The 26,713-nt window shown below is 37.7% G+C and overlaps 1 protein-coding gene and 1 pseudogene across 5 annotated transcripts; one reads left to right on the forward strand and one right to left on the reverse strand.

The window, feature by feature from the left end:
- The first annotated feature begins 2,473 nt into the window (after nucleotides 1–2,473).
- Nucleotides 2,474–3,334, forward strand: LOC148789844 (ABC transporter G family member 21 pseudogene; annotated as a pseudogene).
- A 1,900-nt stretch (nucleotides 3,335–5,234) lies between these two features.
- LOC104603183 (calmodulin-binding protein 60 C) lies at nucleotides 5,235–24,375 on the reverse strand. 5 transcript variants are annotated; one of them, XM_088893227.1, is made up of 10 exons: nucleotides 23,944–24,103; nucleotides 23,581–23,837; nucleotides 22,080–22,155; nucleotides 12,441–12,694; nucleotides 11,926–11,984; nucleotides 7,856–8,358; nucleotides 7,609–7,769; nucleotides 7,322–7,525; nucleotides 6,791–7,019; nucleotides 5,235–6,372 (listed from the first exon to the last, which is right to left on the reverse strand). In XM_088893227.1, the coding sequence occupies exons 4-10, from the start codon at nucleotides 12,483–12,485 to the stop codon at nucleotides 5,786–5,788; spliced, it is 1,788 nt and encodes a 595-aa protein (XP_088749353.1). In that variant the 5' UTR covers nucleotides 12,486–12,694; nucleotides 22,080–22,155; nucleotides 23,581–23,837; nucleotides 23,944–24,103; the 3' UTR covers nucleotides 5,235–5,785. The 5 variants fall into 5 exon arrangements, with proteins under 5 accessions (XP_088749353.1, XP_019054271.1, XP_010265457.1 ...); XM_019198726.2 differs by lacking the exon at nucleotides 12,441–12,694 and having other exon boundaries at nucleotides 7,856–8,349; XM_010267155.3 differs by lacking the exon at nucleotides 12,441–12,694.
- Between the last annotated feature and the right edge of the window lie 2,338 nt (nucleotides 24,376–26,713).

The following is a 26,713-nucleotide window of genomic DNA, read 5'->3' on the forward strand; positions in this document are numbered from 1 at the left end:
CTATTAGGAAAGGGAATCATTATCTTTATGCTAATGACCACAAGACTGCCATTGGGATTTTGCCATGTGTTCAGCGAGATCCTATATAATAAAGTTCCCCTTCTTCTGAGGATTCTCATATGACACATGTTGGCTACATTCCCTTAGGGGCTCTCTTGCGGCCATGTGTCAGAGACAGGATCTTGGTCTAGTTAGTGTGTTCGGGTTTGTTACAGACACGTGATGTCATCTTTCATTCGTCACTAATCTATATTATTGTTCGTCGCTCATCACAGGTTTCTAATGTTTTCTCTATGCTTATTGCAAATCCCAAAAAGGTGTTTTATGTCCATCGCATGCCTCGGGTGACTTCTCTTTCTCATCGTAGGTATAAGTACATATAGTTCCTCAACAACCCAATCACACTAGAGGTGTCAAAATAAGACTACATATGCATACATAATGCCCTAGAAGCCATTTAAAAACCTGCGATAAGTCCAAAGAGAGCTCAAAGATCATCCCATACTTGCGACGAGTCCAAATGGCCATCTCAATCTTGTGATGAGCTCAACAAGCTGTCTCAAGCCTGTAATGAGCCCAAAAGCCACCCTAAACCTAAGGCTCAAGGAAGTTGTGACGTAGCACCTCGAGGGTGATTGAGCACACAATCAAATACGCCAGTTAAACCCAAATCCCGCCTTTGCCACGTGGCCACAAGGAAACCCATGACGAGATGTAGCCTATATGTACTAGGTGAGAATACTCAAGGAAAAGGGAACTTTGTCTTTAGAGGATCTCATCGGACACGTGGCGAAACCCCAATGGCGTTCCCTTGATAAGTGACATAAAGACAAGGATTCCCTTTCTTAATAGAAATCAAACCCTTTTTTGGATCCTTCTCCTTGAAGTCTTGGGATCTCCCTTATAAAAAAAGGTTGTAAAGTACAACTAGGGACATTCTCTTCAATCACCCTTACTACCCGACTTTGCTTAGATTCACTAGGAGCAGGAGTTTATCCATTATTTCCCTTATAGACTTTGGCCCTAATCCTTCTTCATCCTTCAAGGAGACCACCCTATCTAGCCTCACCACCACACTTACAGTAGGTGCTTGAGATTTTTGCTGTTTTTTTTTTTTTTTGGTGGAGTGTTTCTGTGCCATTATAGGGGTGTCCCAGCCTAGATTTCTCCACATGATTTTCCTTTGACGTCGTCACCATAATCGCGATGATGATGAACCACATGTACTTACAGTTAGTAATATATTTATAGAATTTATATTCATTTTCCTAGTGTATCCATGTGTTTCCATGTTTTCGTCTGTATCTAAGTGTTTCCAAAGTGTATCCATTCGTATTCAAGTTGTCCAATACCGATACTTTAATCCTTAGTACTAATATTGTTCTAAGTCTTACAGGTTAAGAACAGGTGATGATGTGTTACATCAATCAAAGAAGCAAGTCAAAAGAGAAGACAAGCTTCACCAAGAAAGGTGTGGCACATCTACTTCCTTTTTTTTTTTTTTGAATACTTGCTTTTTCTACTTGAAAAATGGACACATTTTCATAATCCTCGACATAGATTTCCTATACAAAGTTTAATGCTATCAATGAAAGATTGATCTCTTTTTGTTAAAAAACATATTATAATCATTTTGTTATTTTTTTTAGTCAATATATTAAATTAAATTTCATCATTTATTAACTTTTCACCTTTTTTATTAATTTTCAATCAAGCCAATACCTTTTAATCATGTAATAATGATATTAATTTTTAGGGTAAAATACAAAAACCTCCCCTCTAGTTTCATTTTAATAAATATCTCCCCTGAACTTTTGAGAAAATTGACAAAAACCTCCCTTTCGTTACCTTCCCAAACGGAAAACGTTAAACTGATGTAGTAGTTTCTTCCAAATACCCATTCTACACTTTTAAGCAACCCGTGTAATACACGAATTAGACCCGTATGATGCACGGGTTTGGTTGTATGGGCCGGATCGGCTAGACCCGTCATTTCATATTCAGGCTTTTCGAAAACAAGTCTCACTGACCCGTGTAGGTCGTCTTCTTCACCCGAACTATCAGACGGGTCATGTGCTGACCTGATTAGTTTTTTGAGTGTTTTTACTTTTTTTTTTGTTAACACTTGTTTTTTCACAATAAAGAAGACGTTTGGCCTCCTACCCGCTGTTTGAAATGGTTTGGAAGAGCTGAAACGTCCACGACCTCTGAAATGTCTTTCTCTCTCTCCGTCTGTCTGACCTTACTTCATCTTTGTCTTCCAAACCCATTTAATTTGTTTTCTTGATCACCTTCTCTCTAGACTACTCTAGACAAGATTATGCGTCCCCCTGAGCAAGAGCTTGGAATCAGTACTAATGGGTCTAACAATAATGTCCCCATTGTGAACCGCAACTCGAACAATATCATGGGCATGCCATGCTCTGTGCTGCCTGCTTTGTCCAGTAACATCAGCCCGTCTTTGGAGGATTAGATGCCTGAGCAGCTGCAGGCAGCCATGGGCGGCCAGTGCTCACTACTACGTGGGTCATTGCGCCCTATCACACTTAAGATAATCAGATGAAGCTTATGCTCTTCATGCTCTCAAGTTAAATATGGATCATTGAATTTTAATTTCGTCATACATGCATTTGTTCTTTGCAATTTGAAGATGTGAGCTATAGCATAAAGCTGAAGAAGTCCGGTGGATGTTGGTTTTCTGCACCGGAACCCAAGCCTGCTGAGCGCACCATACTCAACGACGTTACTAGGGTTGTCCAACCGAGCGACCTCCTAGCATTGCTCAGCCCATCCGGCAACGGGAAAACGACGCTCTTGACGGCCCTAGCAAGCAGGCTTCCAGGCAAGTTCTCCGGCAGCATCACCTACAATGGGCAGACCTTCTCCGACTCCATAAAGCGCAAGATAGGGTTTGTGTCACAAGATGGCGTACTATATCCCCACCTCACCGTGTTGGAGACGCTAACCTACGCCGGGGAAGTTCTCCGGCAGCATCACCTACAAGTGGGTCAGTATCGAGCAAGAGATGCTGGTGAACCCAAGTCTGTTGTTGCTAGATGAACCCACGTCGGGGCTCAACTCCACCACCACTCAGCGTATCGTGGCAACATTGCAGGGGCTCGCAAGAAGCGGAAGAACGGTGGTGATGATGATACATCAGCCATCAACCCGACTGTACCGGATGTTCGATAATCTAGTGGTGTTATCGGATGGGTGCCCGATATACAGTGATAGCACGTCTCGGGCACTCGAATATTTCGGTTCTATCGATTACATGCCGGGGGTTAATCTCGTCAATCCAGCTGATTTTCTACTAGATCTACTCAGGGGTTAATTTCAGTTCAATCAGTTACACGAGTTGCTTAAAAGGGTAGAATGGTATTTGGAACAAACTGCTACATTAGTTTAACGTTTTCCGTCTGGGAAGGTGACGGAAGGGAGGTTTTTGTCAAGTTTTTCAAAAGTTCAGGGGAGGTATTTATTAAAATGAAACTAGATGGGAGGTTTTTATGATTGTGAGAAACTTCAGGGGAGGTTTTTATATTTTACCCTAATTTTTAACCATTGTTTAATTTTTAATGATTTTATTGTTATCTAATAATTTTGTTGATTTCTTAATTATCTTTTTATCAAATATTAATTTTTTACACATTAATTTAAAATCATTTTTTATTTTTTATGTTTTATTATTTTTTAATCATGTTATTAGTTTTTAATCATTTCATCAATACATCATTTTGTTAATTTTTAATCACTTTTTAAAGATATACTTAGCATTTAAATTGTTTTATTATTTTTAATCAATTTATTAAATTTTTAATTAGTTTAATTCATTGTAAATAAAAATTATTAATTTTTTTATATTTATTAAAAATTATTAAATTCTTAATCATTTTATTAATTGTTGATCAATTTATTAAATAGTTAAACATTCTCCCCTTAAGGCCATATTCATTTACAAATTTCTCACTTACCCAGATAAGTGCATTTACTCAAGTAAATGTTTCCTGAGTAACACTTGCCCCAATAAGTTCACTTGCTCATGTTCTTTTCATTCTCAAATAATTAATATAATAACCTTTTACCTATAAAAAGCTAATGGTAAAACGGTCAAACTCGTACCATTATATTTTATAGACTTTTCTCCCAAATGAAAAAATTACTAATCCACTTAGAAAATTGATAAATTTTATCTAAGTAAATGAAACTCTCTTTACTGAAGCCCAATATTTAATGCAAAACGAACAATGTAAGTTGATCCAATGTTCAAAATATTGATACGCTCGATACACCAATAGGGGCATATCGAGCGTTTCAATACTTGTTTTTTTACTTTTTTTTTTCAAAACTAGTTCAAAGGAGCTAATCTAGGACCCCTCCATCCCCTGAACCGGTCAGACCCCCGATACACCCACTATAGGGACATATCGGAAGGGTCCCAAAACAATATGTATAGGCCGATTCGGACCGATACGTAACGATACTTTGAACCTTGAGTTGATCAATGGGAAAAAGATAACCAACTTTCCCCTCTTATTCACCGTTAAACGAATGTACCAAACGAATGGAGCCCAAGTGTAAAATAGTCAAGTGTCATTTCATAGAACTCAATATTCAAATTTTTGAACATTTTCAGCAATCAAATGTCAAAAAATAAGCAGAAAGTAACAAATTCTCAGAGTAATTTATTAATACTGTTCTGCTTTTCAAATGCCATCAATACCACCAAACAAGAGCTGTGTGAAGGTGGTAATCGATCACAAAGTCTCCACTACAACCAGCTCCAGACCTTACTAACTGAGAAATTCCTTCAAATTTATGGCTACGTACCAGAAAACAAATTGTCACGTAAGCTAACCGGTTATAAGTTTCATTTACTTTAAAATGGAAAATCAAATATACGTTTTTACTTTTCTACTGTACTGATGGTAGTTATATCAGTAGAACCAAACACCACCCAACATTTTTTTATCAGCAGCACCCAGCAATATCATTAAACAAAGCATTACTTAACCTCTACTTTAATTTGTAAACGAGCCATAGCCTGCCATCATAGCATTTAGCATTGAATTACCAAGATGCATTATAATTGTTGTCTATCAAAAATAAGAAGATCCATTATAACTGCAAAATAAGCACTTTGAAAACCTGCGAGGAGTCCTCGAGCAATTTTAGTGTATATTATTTTACATAAAAGTTATAACAGATGGCATAACCTTAAAAAAGATAGAAGATTTTTTTAACCAAGAAGATATATAAGTTTATTGTGCCCATTGCCATGCATGCCTTGCTTCATATTCTCATTAAAACGTGAATTACATTTAAGAACCATCAGAACACATCTGGTGGCTACATCTCTAATCTAGAAACCAGTCAAATACTTCATCATACAGAATACATCCCAGTAAAGATACGTGTTTGAACTAGAAATCAGCCTCTTAACATTTGTTAAGGGTCCATAGGAAGCCCAGGACTTGAACCCAAAACCAAGAAAGCAAATTTTGGAGAGAGAGAGAGAGAGAGATGGATAGATAGATCATCTTAATGAATGAAACACAATTAATAAGGATCGTAGAGAAGAAACAAACTTACTGTACAGGCAAGAACTGTACAAGCAGAGATTCCCAGCTGCCCGATAACAATTCCAACTCAATCAGAGCCCCAGCAATGACAGAAAGACCCATCTACAACCTACCAAGCTTGGGTCAGAAAAGGGGTCCAATAGGAAGTCAGACTGTTGAGGCATAACATGTAAAGACCACAACAATCCCCACTAACATATCCACTAATCGTCCAACTCAACAAGTTGTGCTCGCCTCTCTGCTGCTTGCTTCCTGATAAAAATGCCCCACCTTAAAGCTGCTTTGAGTTTGAGCCATCCTACAACAGCCTTTCCCGATGGACGCGAACGATCCTCATCAAAACTAAAGTTTGGTGATGGGGATGGCATGTACGAGTATGAGTAGCCACCATCATCAGGTACACTTACAGCAGCATGGCCACCCATGCTAAAGATACGAAGTAGGTGCTGCATGTCTTCGTTCTCAAGCATCTCATGACTTCTCATGCGTATCTCTTCCTCTGAGAAGAAGCCTTCAACTCCCCCATTTTCTCGGTTATGGGGCCAATCATCATAAGTTGCATTTGATGCCTGAATAGATGGACCTACATTCTCGAACCCTGTTGTTGAAGATTGAGGTGGCCCCAAGGCCAACCCAACAATGTCATCATTTCTTGGAATTTGTGCTTGATGTGAAGTGCTGATCATCTGGCTTTGAGTTGCAAACGAATTGCTGTCAAACTGAATATGAGCACTGGAGTTTACTTGTGACTGGGTTGGATATCCAGTGACCAGATGATTATCATTATATCCTGAAACTCAAAACAGCATATGCAAGTCAAAGTAATGTGCAACTTACGACATCTTACAAGGTTATTCTTTTTTAAAGCTTTCTGGAAGGGGAGGGGAAGGGCTTCCTGCCCAATCAAAGAATTTAGACAGCATCGGGCCTGGGCCTTCAGGCTGAGATCAAATTTTAACAAATGCTCAACCAAGCCCATACCCTAATATTTTAACTAGGATTTTACAATATTTAATTGGAAGGTGGAAAAAAAGTTCCTTTTGTAGTAGAAAAATATTCAAAAAATACTATTATATATCTGTTGGTTGACAATAATCTATTTATGCTTTTATTTTATGTGAACCAATGTGTCGTGGCATGTTATGACTTATGAGGGACCCACCCACCCACACAGAGTACGAACCATTCACGTTACAAAAATTGCTTACCACCAACATTCAGGCCTGAATCCATCGAAGACTGCTCTGAAGGAACAGGAAGGCGAGGTACAGAGACTTGTTGATCAAATGAATTAGCATAATCTGTTGGAGCCATTGGAAGCTCATTTCTAGAACTTGACCTCTTGTTCTGCTTATAGCTCAAAAGTGCCTTCCCATCATACTCTATGACTTGCCCCCAATTCTCATATGCCTTCTTCACCAAGGAATCAACAAAAACCTGAAATGATCCATCATGATCTATTCATCAAAAAAAATTATATTCATAAAAAAAAAATGAGCCATCATGATCACAATTCTAATTCGAGTCAGAATGAATTGCTCATGTAGTAGTCCGGACAAAAGAGGAACAGAAATATTCTTTGCTTGAATTAGGTGGTTTAGACTTAGAGAAGCCTGAAATGTATAGCAGTCCAGCAGATTGCTCTCGGATTGAATTTAAAAGACCAAATCAACAACCTAGCATTTCATGAAACCCTGTAGTGTATGCAGAAATCGCACCCGGGAATATATGATACTAACCTTCTGATTTTCAGAAAGAGAATCAGCTGAATAATATTGTCCACCTGCAATAAGGCCACTCAACTCATAGATATTGTTAAAAACAACACCAACATTCCTTGTGTCATCAGGATAGTAAACATAGAGCTTCCCACTCAAGACACAAGTCTTTGCATGCTCTACAAGAACCTCCCACATCTTATTTGACATGCCACTTCCAAGAATCTACAACCACAAAATAGAAAAATCAGAGAAAAAACTCAAAGATATGGATTAAATAATCCAACAATAGAGTGTGACATTCTTACATTTCGCAGTCCTTGTTGGTCTCTAACCACAAATCTAAGAAAATCTTCAACTGTGAATATACCAGCCTTATTCAACCTCTTGTGGAATGATCCATCCTTGCCAATCTTCTCCAGTCTCCACACTTCATCATTTAATGCAGGTGGATAGTGCTTCTTGTATACTAGAATGAAAAGAAAATGCATATTAGCATTATGCGAAAGTGTTGTAACAAAGAAATTCAATGATAACAGTGAGAGTTTATCATACGTTCTCCTCTATGATCCTTAACAGTAAAAGCATCTGTTTTTGCTTCACGAATACGAATACCCTCACAGAAGCCTGATGCAACCTTTAATCCAAGCCTGAATTTCCTGCTCCTTATCCAACTTGAGTTGTCTGTAAATGTCAGCTCTCCTAGAGTTCCTACACCTTCCTTCAGTGTTACTTGCAAATCTCCAGTAAGAAGAGGCCTCTTTCCTTCACGCTCTTTCACCACATGGCTTTCAAAGTCTTCCTGAGTCCAGCCATCATCATCCTCGTTGTTAAAGTCACCTTCAAGCACAACAACATCCAATTTTACTGAGGCCTCTGGCCCTGTCGTGACAACATGACCTGTGTTTGCATCAAGCAAGACAACATGGACTGCAGTGCCCTGCTCCCCCTCTACTTTACCCCCAGTAAAAAGGGGGAGAGACAGCCTTGACCTGAAGTGCAGCTGCAAGTTCCTCCCATCAGGTCCTTCTATTTGTTTTGGAGAAGACCTGCATTTTCTTAAATCCTAAAGAGTTAGAAACAAAATATATCAAATAATGATCATCAACAGAAGAACAATTAACAGAGTGATAGCCATGACATAGAATAAAATGAGAATAATGTAACCATATAGCTAACTACAAGTATGGATTAAATACATAAATTCTATGTTTTTCAAATCTCGTAACACAATACTCTTGAACCATAAAGAAAAATAACCAACAATTTGTTAACTGGCTAGTGTAGGATTAATACCAATAGTATTTGACCTTAAAGTCCTTAACAAAACCAGATAAAAATTCTGCTACTCAAATACACCATAAACAAGGAATTGAAGATGAGAATCTGAAACACAAAAATCATAAGGTAAAACACTTGACATGAAGCCAAGGGATCAACATGAAAAACATCAGCTTTATGTCAATATTACTTTACTCTTTTATATGCCCACTCACTAATATTTTATGAACTCTAAAAGGATTTGAAATACTAGACAATTTAGGAATTAGGAGATTTAAATGCTATTGAGGTTTATTTATCCCACATAAAGCATCCCTTGGATAAAAATGAAGTATCAGTTGGTGCAATTTCAGTCCAGAATACCATAAATTTGATGAGACATCAACTTCTCCCAGCTACAGAAGTTATATTAATTTAGCCTTTCTTCAATAAACTAATTCAATTACCAGTTTAGCACTTCATCTCCAACATGACCACCCATACAGTAGAGTCACCATCTAATAGAAATGAAGCAGGAAGCATTTATGTAATCTTGCCAAAAATCCTCTCAGCCAATGCCCCTAACATCAAATGGCAGTCAAATGTCCTATTTAATCTGTTAGAACCTTCAAGCTGGTATTGCATGTAGCCTTCATTCATATTCATACTGACAACCTGAGAGTATGTTATGATTAACCTTCCTTCTTTTTTTTTCTGATAAAAGGCAAAGTATTGTCATTTCGGCTCAGTTTGGAAGGAGTACAAATACAAATATGCAGTACAAATACATACAAAATACAAGGTTTGGAGTTCTACATATTTGTACTTGTACTCCTTCCAAATGGAGCCTTCATTAATATCAAAATAAAATCCTTGTACAACTAGAGGTTGTCAATGGGAAAATTACAAAAATTTCCCCATTCCTTAATAACACTACCATCCCTCTGAATGGTTGATAAAAAGACTTTCATGTGCAAAAAATGTACTACAGTTTCTTCCTTTAAAGTGCTTATGCATACTCAACCGAGAAAATAACTTTCCAACTATTTTTGGACAACTGTACCAACTGAATACTGCTGATCGTGAAAAACCCTCTCATTTCTTTCCTGCCAAATAACCCAAAAATGGCTGCCGTAATTATACTCCAAGCAACTTTCCCTTTTCAAATCATCCCTCCAAGTACCGCCCCTTTAGAAACTCCTCCACAGTTGCTGGGCAGCAGCTTCTTATACTAAAAATACCCATAATTCTAGTCTGGACCAATGAAAAGAAGCTGCAATGTAGTGGCAAATGGCCTGCCTTTCTTCTAGTTTTTTTTTTTTAATTTTTCTAATTTTAAAATTGAACAAACCAACTCAAGTGGCCAATCACCTTTAAGACTTTTATATCCCCTCATTAACTCACCATAAACTCTCTCTCTCCTCATTAATTATGTAATTAACTTTCCTTCAATAACTCATGCCACTATTTCTCTCTCCTATCCATTACTCCACTAATTCATTAGCTTCAGATATATTTACATTAAACTATAATTATTAATAAAAATTGATTATATTGAAATGGAGATGTTAAATGATATAAAATTAGGCTAAATAATCTACTTCCATTTAAAAGATAGTTAATTTGTTAATTAACCAATTAATTTGCATTTTAGAATAAATATTATTTACTTCACTCAACAAATAAAACCAATGTTTTAAAAACTGACTTGGAGGCTAAATAGTTTTTGCCTCCAGGTCACAGTTCAATGATTCATCTGTATATGTATAATACTATACAATATAATTATATTATAGTGTGTATGTATATTGTTTTAGATATAATTTGTACTTTTATTTTAGTTTTTAATTTTCATAAATAAAAGAGCTGAAATTAAAAATTGAGGCCAAAAATTGAGTTTTTTTTTTGTATAGTGGTGTTGCAAAGATCACACAGGTTGCCCAATCGGACAACCAAGCATAAAGTTATGTCTTCCAGAAGTTTTCAATAACTTGTGATCCAATGATTGGGTCAAAAGGGTCAAGGGTTCAATTACCCACCCAGCACAGGTCAAACAAGTTTTGGTCAAATCAATGGTTTTTGACAAAATAGTGGGTTTTAGGAAACCCAAAATTAGAAATAGGGCCAAGTGACAGTTTGAACAGTTCAACCATTCGAGTCAATGACAGGTTGAAAAATGAAAACATTGAATAAAACATCATAAAAATTATAATCCGTTTATATTTCATTTAACCATAGAAAAAATAAATTAGTAAATTACTTAAATAAAATAAAAGTAATTATTAATTGTTGTTATTGATAAAAAATATTTTTATTAATATAGTAAAAATAAATTAATTAATAAAAAATACTAAAACAATTTTAAAAGTAATATCCATTTAAAATTAATATAAGACTAATACAAAATTATCTAACAATTATTAGTTTTATATTAATTTTTACTAATTTAAACCCAACTTAAATTCCACTAAAACTAAAAACTTAATATAGTTAATTAAATTTAATAAAAACAAAAATTAATAAGAACAAAAATTAATAAAAATATTTGACAGAAAATTGTCCACTCTTTTCCTTGGGTGTGATTCCGGTTAAAACTAAGTAGTTGAATCACTAAGACACAACAGAGTCCTATCAGCCAGGATGTAAAACAGAAACAATTAGCAAAAGAAAGCACCTGGACCGAATGAGTAGTAAAACTAGTAAAGACAGGGTTAAAATGAAGTCATAAAAAGGAACCTACAAGGATCTCCATACTCCAGTAGGTGATAAAATGAGAGAAAGTAGGGCAGGTCTGAAAGGCCTTGGGTGGAAATAATAATAAATGATTTAAGCGCCCACAGCTTAATGATGATAAGCCACTGAACAGAATGGAATGGCAAAACAGGATTCATGTAGCCAATCCCATATGAGTAGCACCTGAACCAAATTTACCATTACAATGATTAAACTGATATCTGCATGACAGTTAGTACTGACAAACTAATAACTTATTATTAAAAGAAAATGGATTAGGAGTTTAAGAGTTTGTAAAATAGAAATAAACAAAATGCTATGATAATATTCAAACTTCATAAATGGGAGTTTTAACAGTGTAGCACAATACTGATGAGGCTGTTAACAGTTTAATCAAATAATATAATAGGCATCAAAAGAAACATAGAAACAACAGATTTTACCCCATAATTTTTTTCCATTTTGTTTTGCTTCTCTTCTTTTTTGTTTCTTTCTGTGTGAGGGATGTGGGAGGCAGCAAATTAAAATGTTCCAAAAACTACAAATAAGAAGCAACGACAAAACGAAGATCTTTTAAGAGAATTATGACCATGCATCTATCAAGGTTACTACCTATCAGAGAAATCTCATACCTTCCGTTAAGTCTTGCTGGGCCTAACTTTGCCAAAGCACGCTCCACTTCTTCACTAACCTGTTAGCATTTAGTTCAAGTGAAAATCAATAAAGAACAAAAATCAAAGCACCATTGAAGAAATCAACAAAAAGGAACATGTGCACTCTCAAGAAATTAAAAAAAAAAAAAGTAAAAAGAACACTTTTTAACATCTATGGCCAACTATACACTTAACGAATTATGAATGGACATGAGAACTAATCTGCTGACATAAATAGCAAGCATTAATATGTTAAACACAACAAAAGCAATGGATTTTAAGATTTATCAATAAAAATGTGGTAACATGTCATTATGTCAATGAATCCCTGAATGATGTTCAATTCTATATTGATCACAAAAAGAATATGTATTTCACTCAAATCAAAATAACAATGAAAAGTGTAAAGGGTTCATTAATCATATAACCTGTATATAAACAAGTTAGCATTTTATAGACTTGAATGAATATTATCTATTTCAAAGAGCACGCACACTGATGTGGGGCCAGAGGCTGACAAAAAGGGAAGCCAAATGCATTCTTCTCTCTAGGTTGGTATGGGCCTTCAAATTGCTATTATGATGGGCTATGGGCTGGTTTCATCAATTCATGTTAATCCAACTTGATACCATAAGCTAGAGTCAAAAGAGCTGCTCTTGTTGTTCTCCACATCACCCTATCCCTCTTCTTTGGTTGTTGGCAGAAGCTAGAGTCAAAAGAGTTCACCACACTCAATTGAGGATTCCACCTGCAACCAAAGAAAGAGAAGAACCAAATCCAAATATAGGAAACAAAAGGACAGGAGGAGATTAATAGATGAGCCATTGTCTCACTACTCCTTAAACAAAGGTTACAAACATGTGGGGAGATGCACCAATTTGGCCTTTTTCTTTAAAGAACACCATAGTATTGATTTTTTGGAGAACCATTTCCTAAAAGAAGGCACTCTGAGATCTAATCCAACATTCGATCCGATTATCCTAGATTTGGTTTGTTTACATAACCAGCTCAAATTCAGATTTTGCAATCTACATGCGATTAATAATCGGATTGGATGCGGATTTGACTCCATCTTATCCAATTAAAATCCAACTGATAGTTTTCAAGGCACCAAGGCGAGGCTAGGTGACAAGGGAGCACCTTGTCTTGTATACCAAGAGTTGGGATTGTCCTGTAAAGAGGAAGAGTGTTTAGTCCACTATAACTGTCCAGATTTCGCCCTCTACCAGATGTTCTAAGTCAATGGGGACGATGTTGGACCAATCTTATCGTCTCCAATCGAGCCTCCCCCTCTCCCGCACGTGATTCTTAAGTTATCATGTGGGATAGGTCTAGAGATTGAGCCACCCCCTCTCCCATCGGGTTGTAAAGAATCTCACATGTGATTCTTTCAACTTTTATCTTAGTAGAAAGGACACTCTTATCTAGGATTTATTGTAACTGGGGGTATTTCTATAATTGCAACATCTTTATGCTTAATAATACTTGGCTGACTGCATTAGGAGGGTTTTGAGCTTTCTATTCTCTCCTAATCAGGTTAGGTGGTTTCTTCTCTTCCTCTCCCATGCTTTCTTTCTTTCTTTCTTTCTTTCTTGGTCTCTTGTTCCCAGTTCCATTACAGCTTATTACATACATGATATCACACGTACATGGCCCTAAACATTTCATTGACACAGCGCCTATTTGTGTCAAGTGGGGCCATCTAAAAAAAGGTATATTTAAGTAGTTTTGAAAATCAGAGTATATTTAAGTAGTTTAGTCAAACCACAGGGTATATTAACCTAATAAAAATAAGGGTAAATTTCTTAAACTACCCTTATGGTTTAGCTAATTGACTAAGTGTACCCTTACTGTTTGAAAATTGACTAACACTACCCTTACTATTTCTGACAATTGACTAACTCTACCCCTGTTGTTAACGTCCGTTAACAGAAAGGCGAAAAAGACTATTTTACCCTTTATTCTTCTTCAAATTTTCAAAATAAAACAGAAAAGGGGAAAGAAACACTGAACTCAGTGATTTCAGCACTTACATCCCTATCATTTTTGCACCTAAAAACCCCTTTCATAACATCAGATTCTGCCTGCCGGAGAATCTACAGTTTGTCGTCGCTGTGAGACTCCTGTTCTCCTTTTTCAAGTATTCCATTTCAAGATCAGGTAAGTCCAATCGTCATTAATTTTCCCCTGTTATTTTCCTTTTTTTTACGTTCTTTATTTTTTCTTCCAATCATTTTGGTATGAGGTAACTGGTATTGAGTAGTCATCGAAAGCGGTGACGAAGCTTTCACCAAGCTATTTTTTGGTGATATTCTTAGTCACCCCAAATCACCAAACTGTATTGTGATTTGATTAAAATCTTGTTTTTTCGGTGATTTCTTTAGCGTTTTTGACGACAAAATCATCGTCGCTGCACATTCTCAGAACGAAGGGCTGTTTGGCCTGGAGAATCGCTGGGAGGGGTGCCACCGCCGCTGTTTTTCGTTCGAAGTAGGGGATGAATGAGAGAGAATGACTGCGGCCACTATTAGTTTGCCCGAAGACTGCTCGGCTAGGCGACGAGCCCTTCATACTCTCTCCCTCTCGGCACAGCCGTCACAAGTGACGACAGCCACCGATGAAGGGCTCCCTCCCTTTCTCTCCTCTCTTCATCCCTTCGTTCTCTCTCCCCCCATTCACCCTCGTCCCTGTTTCATCACCGCCGCTGCAGCAAGTTGCAGCAACAGCGGACCCCTCCACGCACTCGGATACAGACAAGTGCTCTGTTCACTACCCGACAACAGCCCCTCCGCGCAATGGCTTCATACTCAAATCAAATGGGTTTGGTCTTGCAGCACTGTTAGACAATGCATGCCCTAAACTCCAATCAGCGTGATGTGCATTATGACATTTATTGTAAATAAATAAAGTACATATTTGATTCATGTTATTGTGGTGTGTTTCTGTGTAATACCCTTAAACTTGACACATATGAGACTCATGTTAGTTTAGAACCTTCACAACCGTTGGATAGATTTGGAGAGATTTATCCTGCCAAGGCTAACACTGGTGTACTGCTAAGTTGGTTGGGGTGGCTTGTCTCAACTGCCAGGGTGAGACCTGAGGTACATGTAGTGTGGGTTTTCGTGAAACCCTGAACCGAACTAAAATTCCAGTACTGCCCTGGACCTTGGAGATAGATGGGCAAAACTAGAATGTTATACCTGACCCCTAGACTCGATTATGATACTGCACTAGGTGTCAAATAGACACAACAACAATTCGATCAGATCGAAGTGTCCAAAGATATCTTGGATAGTCTAAGTACAATGTATGAAGAGCAGAATCGTTTTACTCGTCAAAAGGTCCTAAAGCAGTTTATGACCGCACAAGTGTACAAGAACCAGCTAGTTCATGACCATTGTCTTAAGATGATGGGATATATCAATGAGTAGAGGCTCTTGGATCTGGGTTAGATCATGTCACCAAAGTTGATGCCATCCTGAACTCTTTGCCTCCTTCCTTCAATCAGTTTATAATGAATTACAATATGAACAAGATAAATGTTAGCCTTCAGGAACTCAACAATATGTTGTAGAGGGCCGAAAAACTGATAAAGAAGGATGAGCCCATTGCCATGCTTGTTGAAGGTGGCAAATCGGGCAAAAAGAAGAAGAAGGCAAAGAAGAAACCTTAGAAGAAAACTAGCAAGCCTAAAAAGCAGAGGAAGGATAAGGCATTAGATGCCTGTCACTTCTGCAAACAGACCGGCCACTAGAAGAGGAACTGTCCTCAGTACCTGGAGACCAAGAAACAAGGTAATTTTGAATCCTTTGTCATAGAAACCAATATGTTGGTGACTTCTGCTTCCTGGTGTATTGACTCTGGGGCTTCTACTCATGCATCTAACACATTACAGGGGTTCAGGACAAGCAGAAGATTGAGTGACGGTGAAGTGATTCTTTACTTGGGGACTTCTGCAAGCGTTACAGCTACAGCCACAGCCCTAGGAAATTCCTCGCATATGGAGAACTTGAGAATGGTCTCTATGTTCTCCATCCTTCTCTGGAAACAAATATAACCGAAACTACGTCGAATAATAACCCCAAGAAAAGAACCCGTGATACAGTTAATACCATGTGCCTGTGGCATTACCGACTTGGCCACATTAACATAAATCGTATCACAAGGTTGGTAAAAGATGGTCCTTTGGATTTTCTAACTGTAGAAGATCTCCCAACTTGTGAACCTTGCCTTCAGGGTAAGATGACAAAACGGCAATTTAATGGTAAGCCTGAAAGATCAACAAGCACGCTTGACCTTATACATACTGATGTATGTGGTCCCATGAATGTTAGGACACGTAACCAGCACGTTTATTTCATAACATTTAACGATCACTCTCGGTATGGTTACGTGTACCTAATGAGACACAAGTCTGAATCCTTTGAAAAGTTCAAAGAGTTCAGGCAAGAGGTCGAGAAGCAATTGGGGAGACACATTAAGGCCCTTCGATCAGATCAAGGCGAATATCTCTCTGATGAATTCAGGGACTACTTAAAGTAAAATGGGATAGTATCACAACTAGCTCCTGCTACACCACAATTAAACGGTGTGTCATAGAGGAGGAACCGGACTTTATTGGATATAGTCCGATCACTTCTCGTACTCTCGAAATTACCCACATTCTTTTGGGGTTACGCATTGGAGATTGCGATATACGTGTTGAACCGGGTTCCAACCAAATCCATTCCAAAGACTCCCTATGAGCTTTGGACCAGTAAGAAACCAAGTGTGAGACACTTGAAGATTTTGGGTTGTTCAGCACATGTTAAAAGAACAAACGCTGACAAATTGGAATCTAAAACCAAGTTGCCTATTTATAGGTTACCCAAAAGGCTCTGCAGGGTACTTATTCTATGACCCAAGAGAGCAGAAAGTGTTCTGTAGTCGAAATGCCCATTTCTTGGAGGAAGATTACATCCTAAATAATCACCGTCAAAAAGTTGTTCTTGATGAGGAGAGCTTAGGAGTAGTGGGAGATGTCCCACAAGCTCTAGTCAATAACCAACCTAGGAGGTCAACCCGAGAATCCAAGCCTCTAGTTCGTTACGGCTATGACCAAGAAAGTTACTTGGTGGAAGCCACGACCGGTGAAGAGGATCTCGTGACTTATACAGAAACTATGTTGGGCATAAATTCCTTGAAGTGGGTAGATGACATGAGAGCTAAGATGCACTCAATGCAGACCAATGGAGTCTGGACTCTAGTAAATCCGCCCCCTAGGGTAAAAGCAATTGGTTGCAAATGGATCTATAAGAGGAAGAAAGGCCCCGATGGTAAGGTTGAGACCTACAAGTCTCGTCTTGTGGCGAAAGAGTACACTCAGAAAGAAGGAATCGATTATGAGGAAACTTTTTCGCCTGTGGCTATGCTTAAATCCATTAGGATCCTACTAGCTGTAGCAGCATACCATGACTACGAGATTTGGCAAATAGATGTCAAAACCACGTTCCTGAATGGAGATCTTACTAAAGGTATCTATATGCAGCAACCGCAAGGTTTTATAGTTGCTGGTCATGAACACATGGTATGTAAACTTAATCGATCCATATATGGACTTAAGCAAGCTTCTAGGAGCTGGAACATCCGGTTTGACTCTACTGTCAAATAGTTTGACTTTGAGCAGAATCCAGATGAGCCCTGTGTTTACAAGAAGACCAGTGGGGATAAGGTTACGTTCTTGGTTCTGTATGTAGACGACATTCTACTCATTGGGAATGATGTAGGAATGTTGACTAAGGTGAAAGTATGGCTTTCGCAGCAATTCTCCATAAAAGATCTTGGAGAAGCCTCTTATATCTTGGGACTTCGATTCTATAGAGATAGATCGAAGAGGATAATAGGATTATCCCAATCTACTTATATTGACAAAATAGTCAAGAGATACAGTATGGAGAACTCCAAGAAAGGAAATGTTCCTTTCAAGCATGGAGTCACTCTCTCCAAGGGTATGTCTTCCAAGACACCTGAGAAGATTAAGGGCATGAGGTTCCCTATGCCTCTGCCGTAGGGAGCATCATGTATGCCATGTTGTGCACTCGGCCAGACATTGCTCAAGTAGTGAGTGTGGTAAGTAGATATCAATCTAACCCAGGACAAGAACATTGGACCGCTATGAAAAACATACTAAAATACCTTCGAAGGACAAAAGAGTCTTGTCTGGTATTCGATGGTAATTCACTACAGATCCTTGGATATACCGATGTCGATTTCCAATCAGACCCAGATGATAGAAAGTCTACATCTGGATACATCTTTACAGTGGGGTCCTGTGCAGTTAGCTGGAAAAGCAGCAAACAAGGGTCCACTGCAGATTCCACAACCGAGGCCGAGTACATTGACGCAAGTGAAGCTGCCAAGGAAGCCATATGGATGAAGAAATTCATTCATGAATTAGAAGGTAGCATCAACGGAAAATGTAACAGACCCATTGACTAAGCCATTAACACAAAAAGTGTTTGAGAAACATGTGGAAAGTATGGGACTCCGGCTGATACCCGATTGGACCTAACTGCAAGTGGGAGCTGTTAGATAGTGTTGCCCTTAGCTCCAATCAGCGTGATGTACGTTATGACATCTATTGTAAATGAATAAAGTACATATATGATTCATGTTATTGTGGTGTTTCTGTGTAATACCCTTAAACTGGACACATATGAGACTCATGTTAGTTTAGAACCTTCACAACCGTTGGATAGACTTGTGTTAGTTTAAACTGGTGTACTGCCAAGTTGGTTGGGGTGGCTTGTCTCAGCTGCCAGGGTGAGACCTGAGGTAGATGCAATGTGAGTTTTCTTGAAACCCTGAACCGGACCAAAATTCCAGTATTGCCCTAGACCTTGGAGATAGATGGACAAAACTGGAATGTTACACCTGACCCCTAGACTCAATTATGATACTGCACTAGGCGTTGGATTGGGAGTCAAAACCTGGGTATGTTGGGACAGTCCAAGAATTCATCTGAGTGGGTGATCATAGTGACAGGATCAGCCCCTTTGTCAGACAAAGTGAATAATCGGGGATGCACTCTCTCTAATGGAAACCTAAACTGTCGGTAGTTGATTTCAACCGTTGAAATTTGTTTTTGTTAAATATAATTATATAGAGATATACATATATATTATGGTTTCAAAATGTTTGCAAAAGGTTTTAATTCCCGGGATCCATGTGAGTAGAGAGTACAACACTGCACCTCTCACTATGGGCTGAGAGGTTAAGTGTAAGACCATTGAGGGTTATACCTGATGGGCTAATCTTGCATCTACCCACAGTCCTTGGGCCTTCATAAAATGGCTGGACCCAAGGACCATTTAGTGTAAATGTTGGGCCCATTGTATTCAATAGTGAATTCGGCCATGCCTTGTAACAGATGCTAGGCTGAACCCATGTGGTTGATGTGTAGATCAATGATAGGGTCCCACGCCATACAAAGAGAGCCAAGCTAGCCAACATTAAAGAGGAAGTGAGCCTGAAAGCTTAATGGGCCTAAAAGCCCATTTCAGACTGGGTTAATTAGATTAATTAAATAGGGGCGGATCTAGGATTTGGATCAACAGATAAGGATAATAGGGTTACTCTTATCCACTTAAAGAGTCCAGATCCAAATAAAGATTTGGATCAAGGAACTCCTATTTTGATTAGGAAGGTTGATCTTTATCTGCAGATATGATAAGGGATTATCTTTATCACTTAAAGAGTCCAGATCCAAATAAAGATTTGGATCAGGAAACTCCTAATGAGATTAGGAAGTTGTCTCTTTAAGGCTATAAATAAGAGAGCAGGGCGGACCTGAAAAACACACTCACTCAATACAGAGAGAAGACAACTCAGTTAAACTAATCTTGCCTTCAGTTCTTTTTCTTCCTGCTCTTGCCGCCCTACCCTATTCGATCTCTAGTTCTTGGATTTGATCAAGATTTGATCTTGATATTGTTTCTTACCAGAAGAAATGATTTAGAAGTTGTGCTCACTATCTCATTCGATTCTTGCTGAAGAATCCCAAGTTCTTGGTGAAGACCTACCTGCTGATCCTACCTCATCCTAAGCTGTGTCATCTTCAGTGGAGGGAGGATTTGGTACACTCTTTGGGTGTGAACACCTACGTTGGTAGGAGCATTCTTGCGTGGATTTCGTATCAGGTATATCCCTCCCTAATTTTGGTTTCAGATTTGGTCCGATTTGGTTACAAGAACGAACCTTGAAAATGCAATTTTCTAAATTGGGAATAGGATTCCCAGATGGGAGTAAAAAAATTTTTGAAATTTCGCCCAACCTTCCTACAGGGTTCGGCCATCCATATGATGGATCTCCCATCCCTTCAGGCACTTCGTTCACCAGCTTCATACTCGCCAACTATCTCTATTCCACTATCCTCTCCCACTCCTCCCTGGCTCGCTCCATCTCCTTCCACCTCGGCAACAAGTTATGCTCTTCCACCCTCTTCTACGATCTCTTCCTGAACTTCTTCTCGATCCGCTCGCCACCCTGTTCTAGATCTACCAATCGATCTCTTCCTGAGCTTCTTCTCGATCCACTCATCACCCTGTTCTAGATCTGCCGACGTAGAGTTGCAAGGAAAGAGAGTGAGGGACCTTGGACGGATGTAGATTCAACTTCAACTTCTGTCTTCAACGGCACCATTGGTGAGGGAGTGGTGTGGTGGGTACAGTTGCAGATTCAACTTCAACTTCCGTCTTCAATGGATGCCAAAGCTACGATTCAATCTCTCTCACTCAACTTCGTCACTCAACTACAGTTTTCTGGAAACTTCAACCTCAACTTCGTCTGCGCTTTGTTCACTTGAATTAACCTACGACGAGATTGGATCATAACTCTCTCTTTTACTCAACGGATGCCAGAGCTACTTGATTTCAATGGCAATGGAATCCACAAGCGACGAAGTTGAAGTTGGAATCGGAGTTGGAGTTGGAGTTGGAGCTCTTCCATCATCTGCCCGGCCGAGTCTACTGGACACAACCAGAGACTCGGAACACCACGACCACAACCACTGGAACAAACTGCGGGTTTCTTCTCTTCTGTCCCAAAGGAGGCTTCCTCAGTTCCGCCGTTAACGTATAGGAAATATCATTGGTGGTCGGACGAGTTCATTTGATGATGATTGATAATTTGCAAGCCCCTGTGAAGGCTGGCAGCTGCACACAGCGACGAACCAACGGCCTCTTCGAACACCGAAGAGTGAAGACGCAGCTGCACACAGTGGTGAACCAGCAGCACCCCCTTCTCGCTTCAACAGCAACGATGAGCCCTTTTCCAACGAAAACAGAGGGGCGGAGGGGAGAGAGAGACGAGAGGTTGAGAATGGAAGGAGAGACCAGAGAGAGATAGAGGCAGACGGGGAGGTATTATTAGAGAGAGAGTGGGGACTCAAGGTACAAGGGCAATATTGGGTTTTAAAAAAATTGTATAGGTCATGTGGGGTCACATGTGCGTAGATTGTGACGGAGCATTAACGGATACTAACGACAGGGGTAGAGTTAGTCAATTGTTAGAAACAATAAGGGCAGTGTTAGTCAATTTTCAAACAATAAGGGTACACTTAATCAATTAGCTAAACCATAAGGGTAGTTTTAGAAATTTACCCTAAAAATAATCACTAGAGTTCACAATCTCAACAGTACCCAAATCCCCTTTTCAACTTTGTAAGTTAACCAAGACATTTAATTGCTCCATTACATTCTTTCCCTATTGTTATGTATGCTGTCCCAACTTACATAGGATCAGATCAGACATTTCATCCATAATAGATACACCTATTTATAGTGGCTGACTGGGAGAGGGAGTTATTCTATTTCTTCTCCCAACAGGTCACTCTAAAACCCTTCTCTTATTCCCTTGCTACACAGACTTCAACAATGCCATAGTCTAACATACAGTGCTTAGAGTAGCATGAAAAAAATTTAAATCATATGATTTGGACCTTGGTAACGATAAAAGGAAAGCTTTAATTGAGCATTTAACATATTTACGCACACAATATAACCACAAGGACTACCAAACTTTTTCCCAAGCATATCAGTAGAATAGTTAGGCATCAAAAAAAAGTAGTGCTAGCACAAGGCCATTGATCTTACAACTCTACGAAGAATGGGCTCCAGTGATGAACAAAGTTTCTGCAAGCTGTCGACCTTGAGAGCTTCGACAATGACACTGCATGTCAATGTTATTTTTCAATAAAATGGATCTTTAGTATACAATCTCTGCGGGTAAACCAAAATAAAGCTTCAAGCTAAACAGAAAAAAAAAAAAAGACCAAAGAAAAAGGGGGAAAGAAAAAGAGAATAAAGGTCCTGCTTAAAAGAAGCCAACAGTTTTAACTGTAAAGTGTGCTAAAAAGATCAACAAGAAACACAAGTGAAAAAATTACCCAGCTTGAACTGTTGAGCAAGAAGCAGCTAAGTAATTTGATTGGGCTAATTGAATACCTTTACTATCTCTCTTCTCAGTCAGACATTCCCATAACCCCAGAGTTAAGTTATCCTGCATTCTTGCTCAATATAAGTATGCTTAAAAACTTTAAATGAACTAGAAGGGAGCATCTAGGGTCTTGAGATAAGAAATGCAGATGGGCTTTAGCCATGTAATCAGCCACCTGTCATGTTTCAGGAATTGGGACCCACTCATGAATGGGTTACAACTTGCAAGTTCCAACTTCCAACTAAAACAATGGTCATGCAAAAATCAAGAAGGCAATCAGGGATCTGATGCACAGATTAATCGTCCATATAGTTATCAGATGCACAGATTCCTCATGTGCTTGCTTAATCTTATTGGGTTTTGTAGCCTGTTGTACATGGATTGGTTGTAGCAACTGGTGGAAAAATCAACTAAACCAGATGTACTTTTAAGCATCATTAGTGAAGCTGCCTTTTAAATACAAAATATTCCCCATAATCTAATTTAAGTGATCAAAAAATTAAGTGATTTAAGGGTTATAATCTTCTGTTCACCCTAATTTTTGCCATAGCTAATCTTTTGGTAATACTCATTTGATGGTGGGACCATGCTCAATAAATGAGACAGGATACAAGTCGTTGGGGTGGGCAAACCAAGACTTAACCAAACTTATTGAATCCTAACAATAAATAAACCTGAGGATTTCAGACATGACAAGAAACATATTGCACCAGATGCAGTTGAAGAGACTTCCGTATGCAACTCAAACAACCAAAACCTTGCCGGTTCTAAGAACCCTAAATTTGATTGACCATTTCACGTTTACAAAATAAAGAAATGAAAGAACCATTACTTTAAGTTTGAATTCTACCACTCCTACGTTTGTAATTACAATTTTATTTTCAGAATAGGACAAAATATTAGCAACAGATAATCTTTTCTTATTTTGGTAAGATAGCAACAGATAATCCAGTTCCACTAAAATCAGCAAATGGTTCCTTAAGTAGAGGTATTCTCTCGGTAACCGCAAGTTCTCATACTTTGGTTTTTTGAGCAAAACTCTTTCCATAAGAAAACTGACAAACATTCACCAAATACAGTTCCAATTGAGCTAAAATAGTTCATAGAAACCATAAACTAGAATCCTAAGCCAAACACAAAAATGAAGAAAACGAGTACCTAGCAAGAGCAGGTCGCTTCTTCTCCGGCTGCCCTTCTTCACCCTCACTAGGGTCTAAGCCGCGTTTCTCCCTGGTCATGGTGTTCGATCTCTCCAAATACCTAGTCTGCCTCTGCATTTAATTCGACTTCCCAGAAAAAAACCCTCAAAACAAAGCTATAACTTCACAGATCTGAAACGAAAACCACACTTTCACTCCAAAATCCACCCAAAATTAAATCCCCAACCACTCCGTACACCAATCTTCCTCCCCGATCTACAAGTAGTCACAGATTCGACTCAGTTTACGTGAATTTCACTATAGTAAAGCTAGAAATAATAACCCTAAATGAACGAAAAATAGAGAGTATAGTCCGTGGGACCTGAAAAGCTGAAACGATGGAGAATTTTCGGTGAGAGAGAGAATTCGAAGACACAATCGGGAACATGTGCGTGGGGCGTGTCTGCGATTGCGAATTTGCGATCTCTCTCTCTCTCTAGGAAATGGGAATTTGCTACTCACGAAAAAAAAAAAATAGTCGGAGTTTGGTTTGGCGGCTGAAGTAGCACTATATCATTTCTTTTTCTCTTGGTCGTCGCCCACGATCGTCGTGAGTTGACGGGTGTTAGATCCTCGCCGTCCGATTCGACAGATTTCACAGCTTTTTTGAGAAATTTGCGACGACACTAAACTATCCAATTACTGCACTCCAAAGTAGAGATATCAAGAATTCGTACGGCGCTCCACACGCGCCCTACGGCCCATCCCAGCTTTGTATCGGAAACATCTTCATGATAAGATGCTCTTAATGCACGCTGAGATGTTTGTGGGGCGCCAATTTAAACTCGGCTGTCAGCTTTGTATTGGATTTTTTTGACTTAAACTTAAAACCGGCATGGCGGCATCCCGTCGGATGCGGATTTGACTCTATCCAATTCGATAAAATTCAAGCTCGATTATATGTAATATAATAATATATATATAAAATTAAAATTATTTAATTTTTTATTTTGGTAAAAAAAAATTGAAAGGGATTAAATTCAATTGTGAACCGATCTGATCCGAATTGAATAATTTGGATCTCACGTCAATTCAAATTTCAAATTTTAGTAATAAGATCAAAAATGGTGTTTTTTGATTGATTCTCACACAAATTGAGACAAAAAAGCATAAAACTAAATGTCTATATGACGATGAACTAACTGCCATTTTTCGAATAAACAAACATAAAACCAAATACCATCTTAGTAATAAGATCAAATTCAGATATATTAATAATAAAAGTATAATCCGATTAAATCCAAATGTGACCCAAATCTCATAATTTGGATTTCATATCAGATTGAGATTTCAAATTTTAATAATGTGAGTGTGGCGATGAGGCTATGTATGGGGTCTTCTTGAAGGACAAATGAAGATCGGGTGCAGGAAGTAGGCTAAATGTTAGGGCAAATGAGAATGATAAGATGATGATTTCATTACGAGATAAACCCCTATTTAGGGGAGAGATCCCAAGGTTCCAAAAAAAAGGAGTCAAAAAGCATTTGATTATCACTAGGAAAGGGAATATTGGATTCGTTGTCAGTTGTCAATAAGCATTGTTAAGGTTTTGCCACGTGTCTCATGAGATATTTCAGGGACGAACTTTCCTCTCGTCTAAGGATCCTCATAATCCACGTGTTATTTCCCTTTGTGACACTTTTAACTGACGTGGCATAAATGACATCATTATTTAGCTAACGAGTCCTTATTAGGCCCACAGAGCATCCCGTCATGCATGTAAATTAAAGATGCATGTGTTTCTAACATTTATTCCTAATTTGCAATGATTCTACGCTTGTAGCGGTTTTGCAATAGCTTTAAATCCCTAAAAAATCAAAATGTAAAACCTAAAAACCCTAACTAATTTTGGCCATTATGAATAATTGAACAAGTTTATTAGATATGAAAGTTTCTTTTTTTCAATTTTTTATTTTCTAATTTTTATTTTAAAATAAATAAAAATTTTGGAAATAATTTAAAAGCAACCCAAGAATGTTAATTGAGTCAAACATCTTAATGGTTAAATCGTTCAAGTTAGTAGTTCTTTGATCATTTCAACGTTTTTTTTTTGTTTGTAAAATAGCAATTTAGGGCCAAAATGGAATTAGTGACCTGATTGGTTTCCAATCCAAATGGTTTGATCGTCCGTTCTAGTCTGGTTTTTAAAAAAGTAACTAAAATACTCATTTTTTTAATTTAAACCTTATTTAATTGTAAGGTTTAAATTGTAAATTGAAATACTACTTTTCACCTCACTCAATTCCATCTATTTAAGTATTATATTTTTTTTGATAAATGAACAACAGAAAAAAAAAGAAACCAAAAAGATAAAAGACTACAAAAAGAAGAGTTTAGCCAAGTAGGTAAACCTGTTAATGATACTTGAAACTTCACAATTTGATTCAATTATCACATATTTGAATGAGGTGTTTATGTAATCAATTTGAATTTTGCAATTTACATCTGATTAATAATAAAAAACTAAAAAATACATAAAGTTTATAGAAAATTTTGGATATATTATTATCATAATTATCATCATTTAGAATACCCACGTGCAAACCCTTTACTTCTTTATTTGAGAAAGAGTATAAAAGTCATTTTATTATAGCTTTAATGGCTATTAAAATGCCTATAATTTTGTATTTAATCCATTTCTAATTGTAAGTGTTGAAAATGTAACTTTAATTACTACTTAAGGTATTAAATCCAATTTTCTCTTATTAATTCATATATTTTGAAGTTATTTTTCACTAATAAATGCTACTAATTAAATCTATGTCAATATTTTTAACAATGTAAACCCATGTATTTTAAAACTGACTCAAAAACAAAACCAATTTTTATCCAGTGGTGGCTAAGCAATTCAACAATCTAAACCATATTAACCAGCTGAGTCATAGTTAAGTATTTTTTTTTTAAATATAAACAAATATAGAAAATTACAAAAAGTAGACACATTTATGATATTTTTATAAATTAAGTTAAAAAATAAGTATAATAAACAAGAATTATTTTTATTGATAATGAAAATGAAATACATAATTTAGAACTAACCAAAAATGAAATATAAAAATTAATAATAAATAGTTCAACTTTTGGTTTAAATG

Source organism: Nelumbo nucifera, chromosome 8, assembly GCF_055504915.1.
Source record: "Nelumbo nucifera cultivar China Antique chromosome 8, China Antique-T2T, whole genome shotgun sequence".
Lineage (NCBI taxonomy): Eukaryota > Viridiplantae > Streptophyta > Magnoliopsida > Proteales > Nelumbonaceae > Nelumbo > Nelumbo nucifera.

Excerpts from the sequence above, each read along its gene's own strand:
- LOC104603183 (XM_010267155.3), bottom strand. The coding sequence starts at position 23,699 with ATGCAGAGGCAGACTAGGTATTTGGAGAGATCGAACACCATGACCAGG. Across the intron at positions 22,156-23,580 it reads AAGCGACCTGCTCTTGCTAG|TGTCATTGTCGAAGCTCTCA; the intron begins GTACTCGTTTTC and ends ATTGACATGCAG. Across the intron at positions 11,985-22,079 it reads AGCCCATTCTTCGTAGAGTT|GTTAGTGAAGAAGTGGAGCG; the intron begins GTAAGATCAATG and ends AAATGCTAACAG.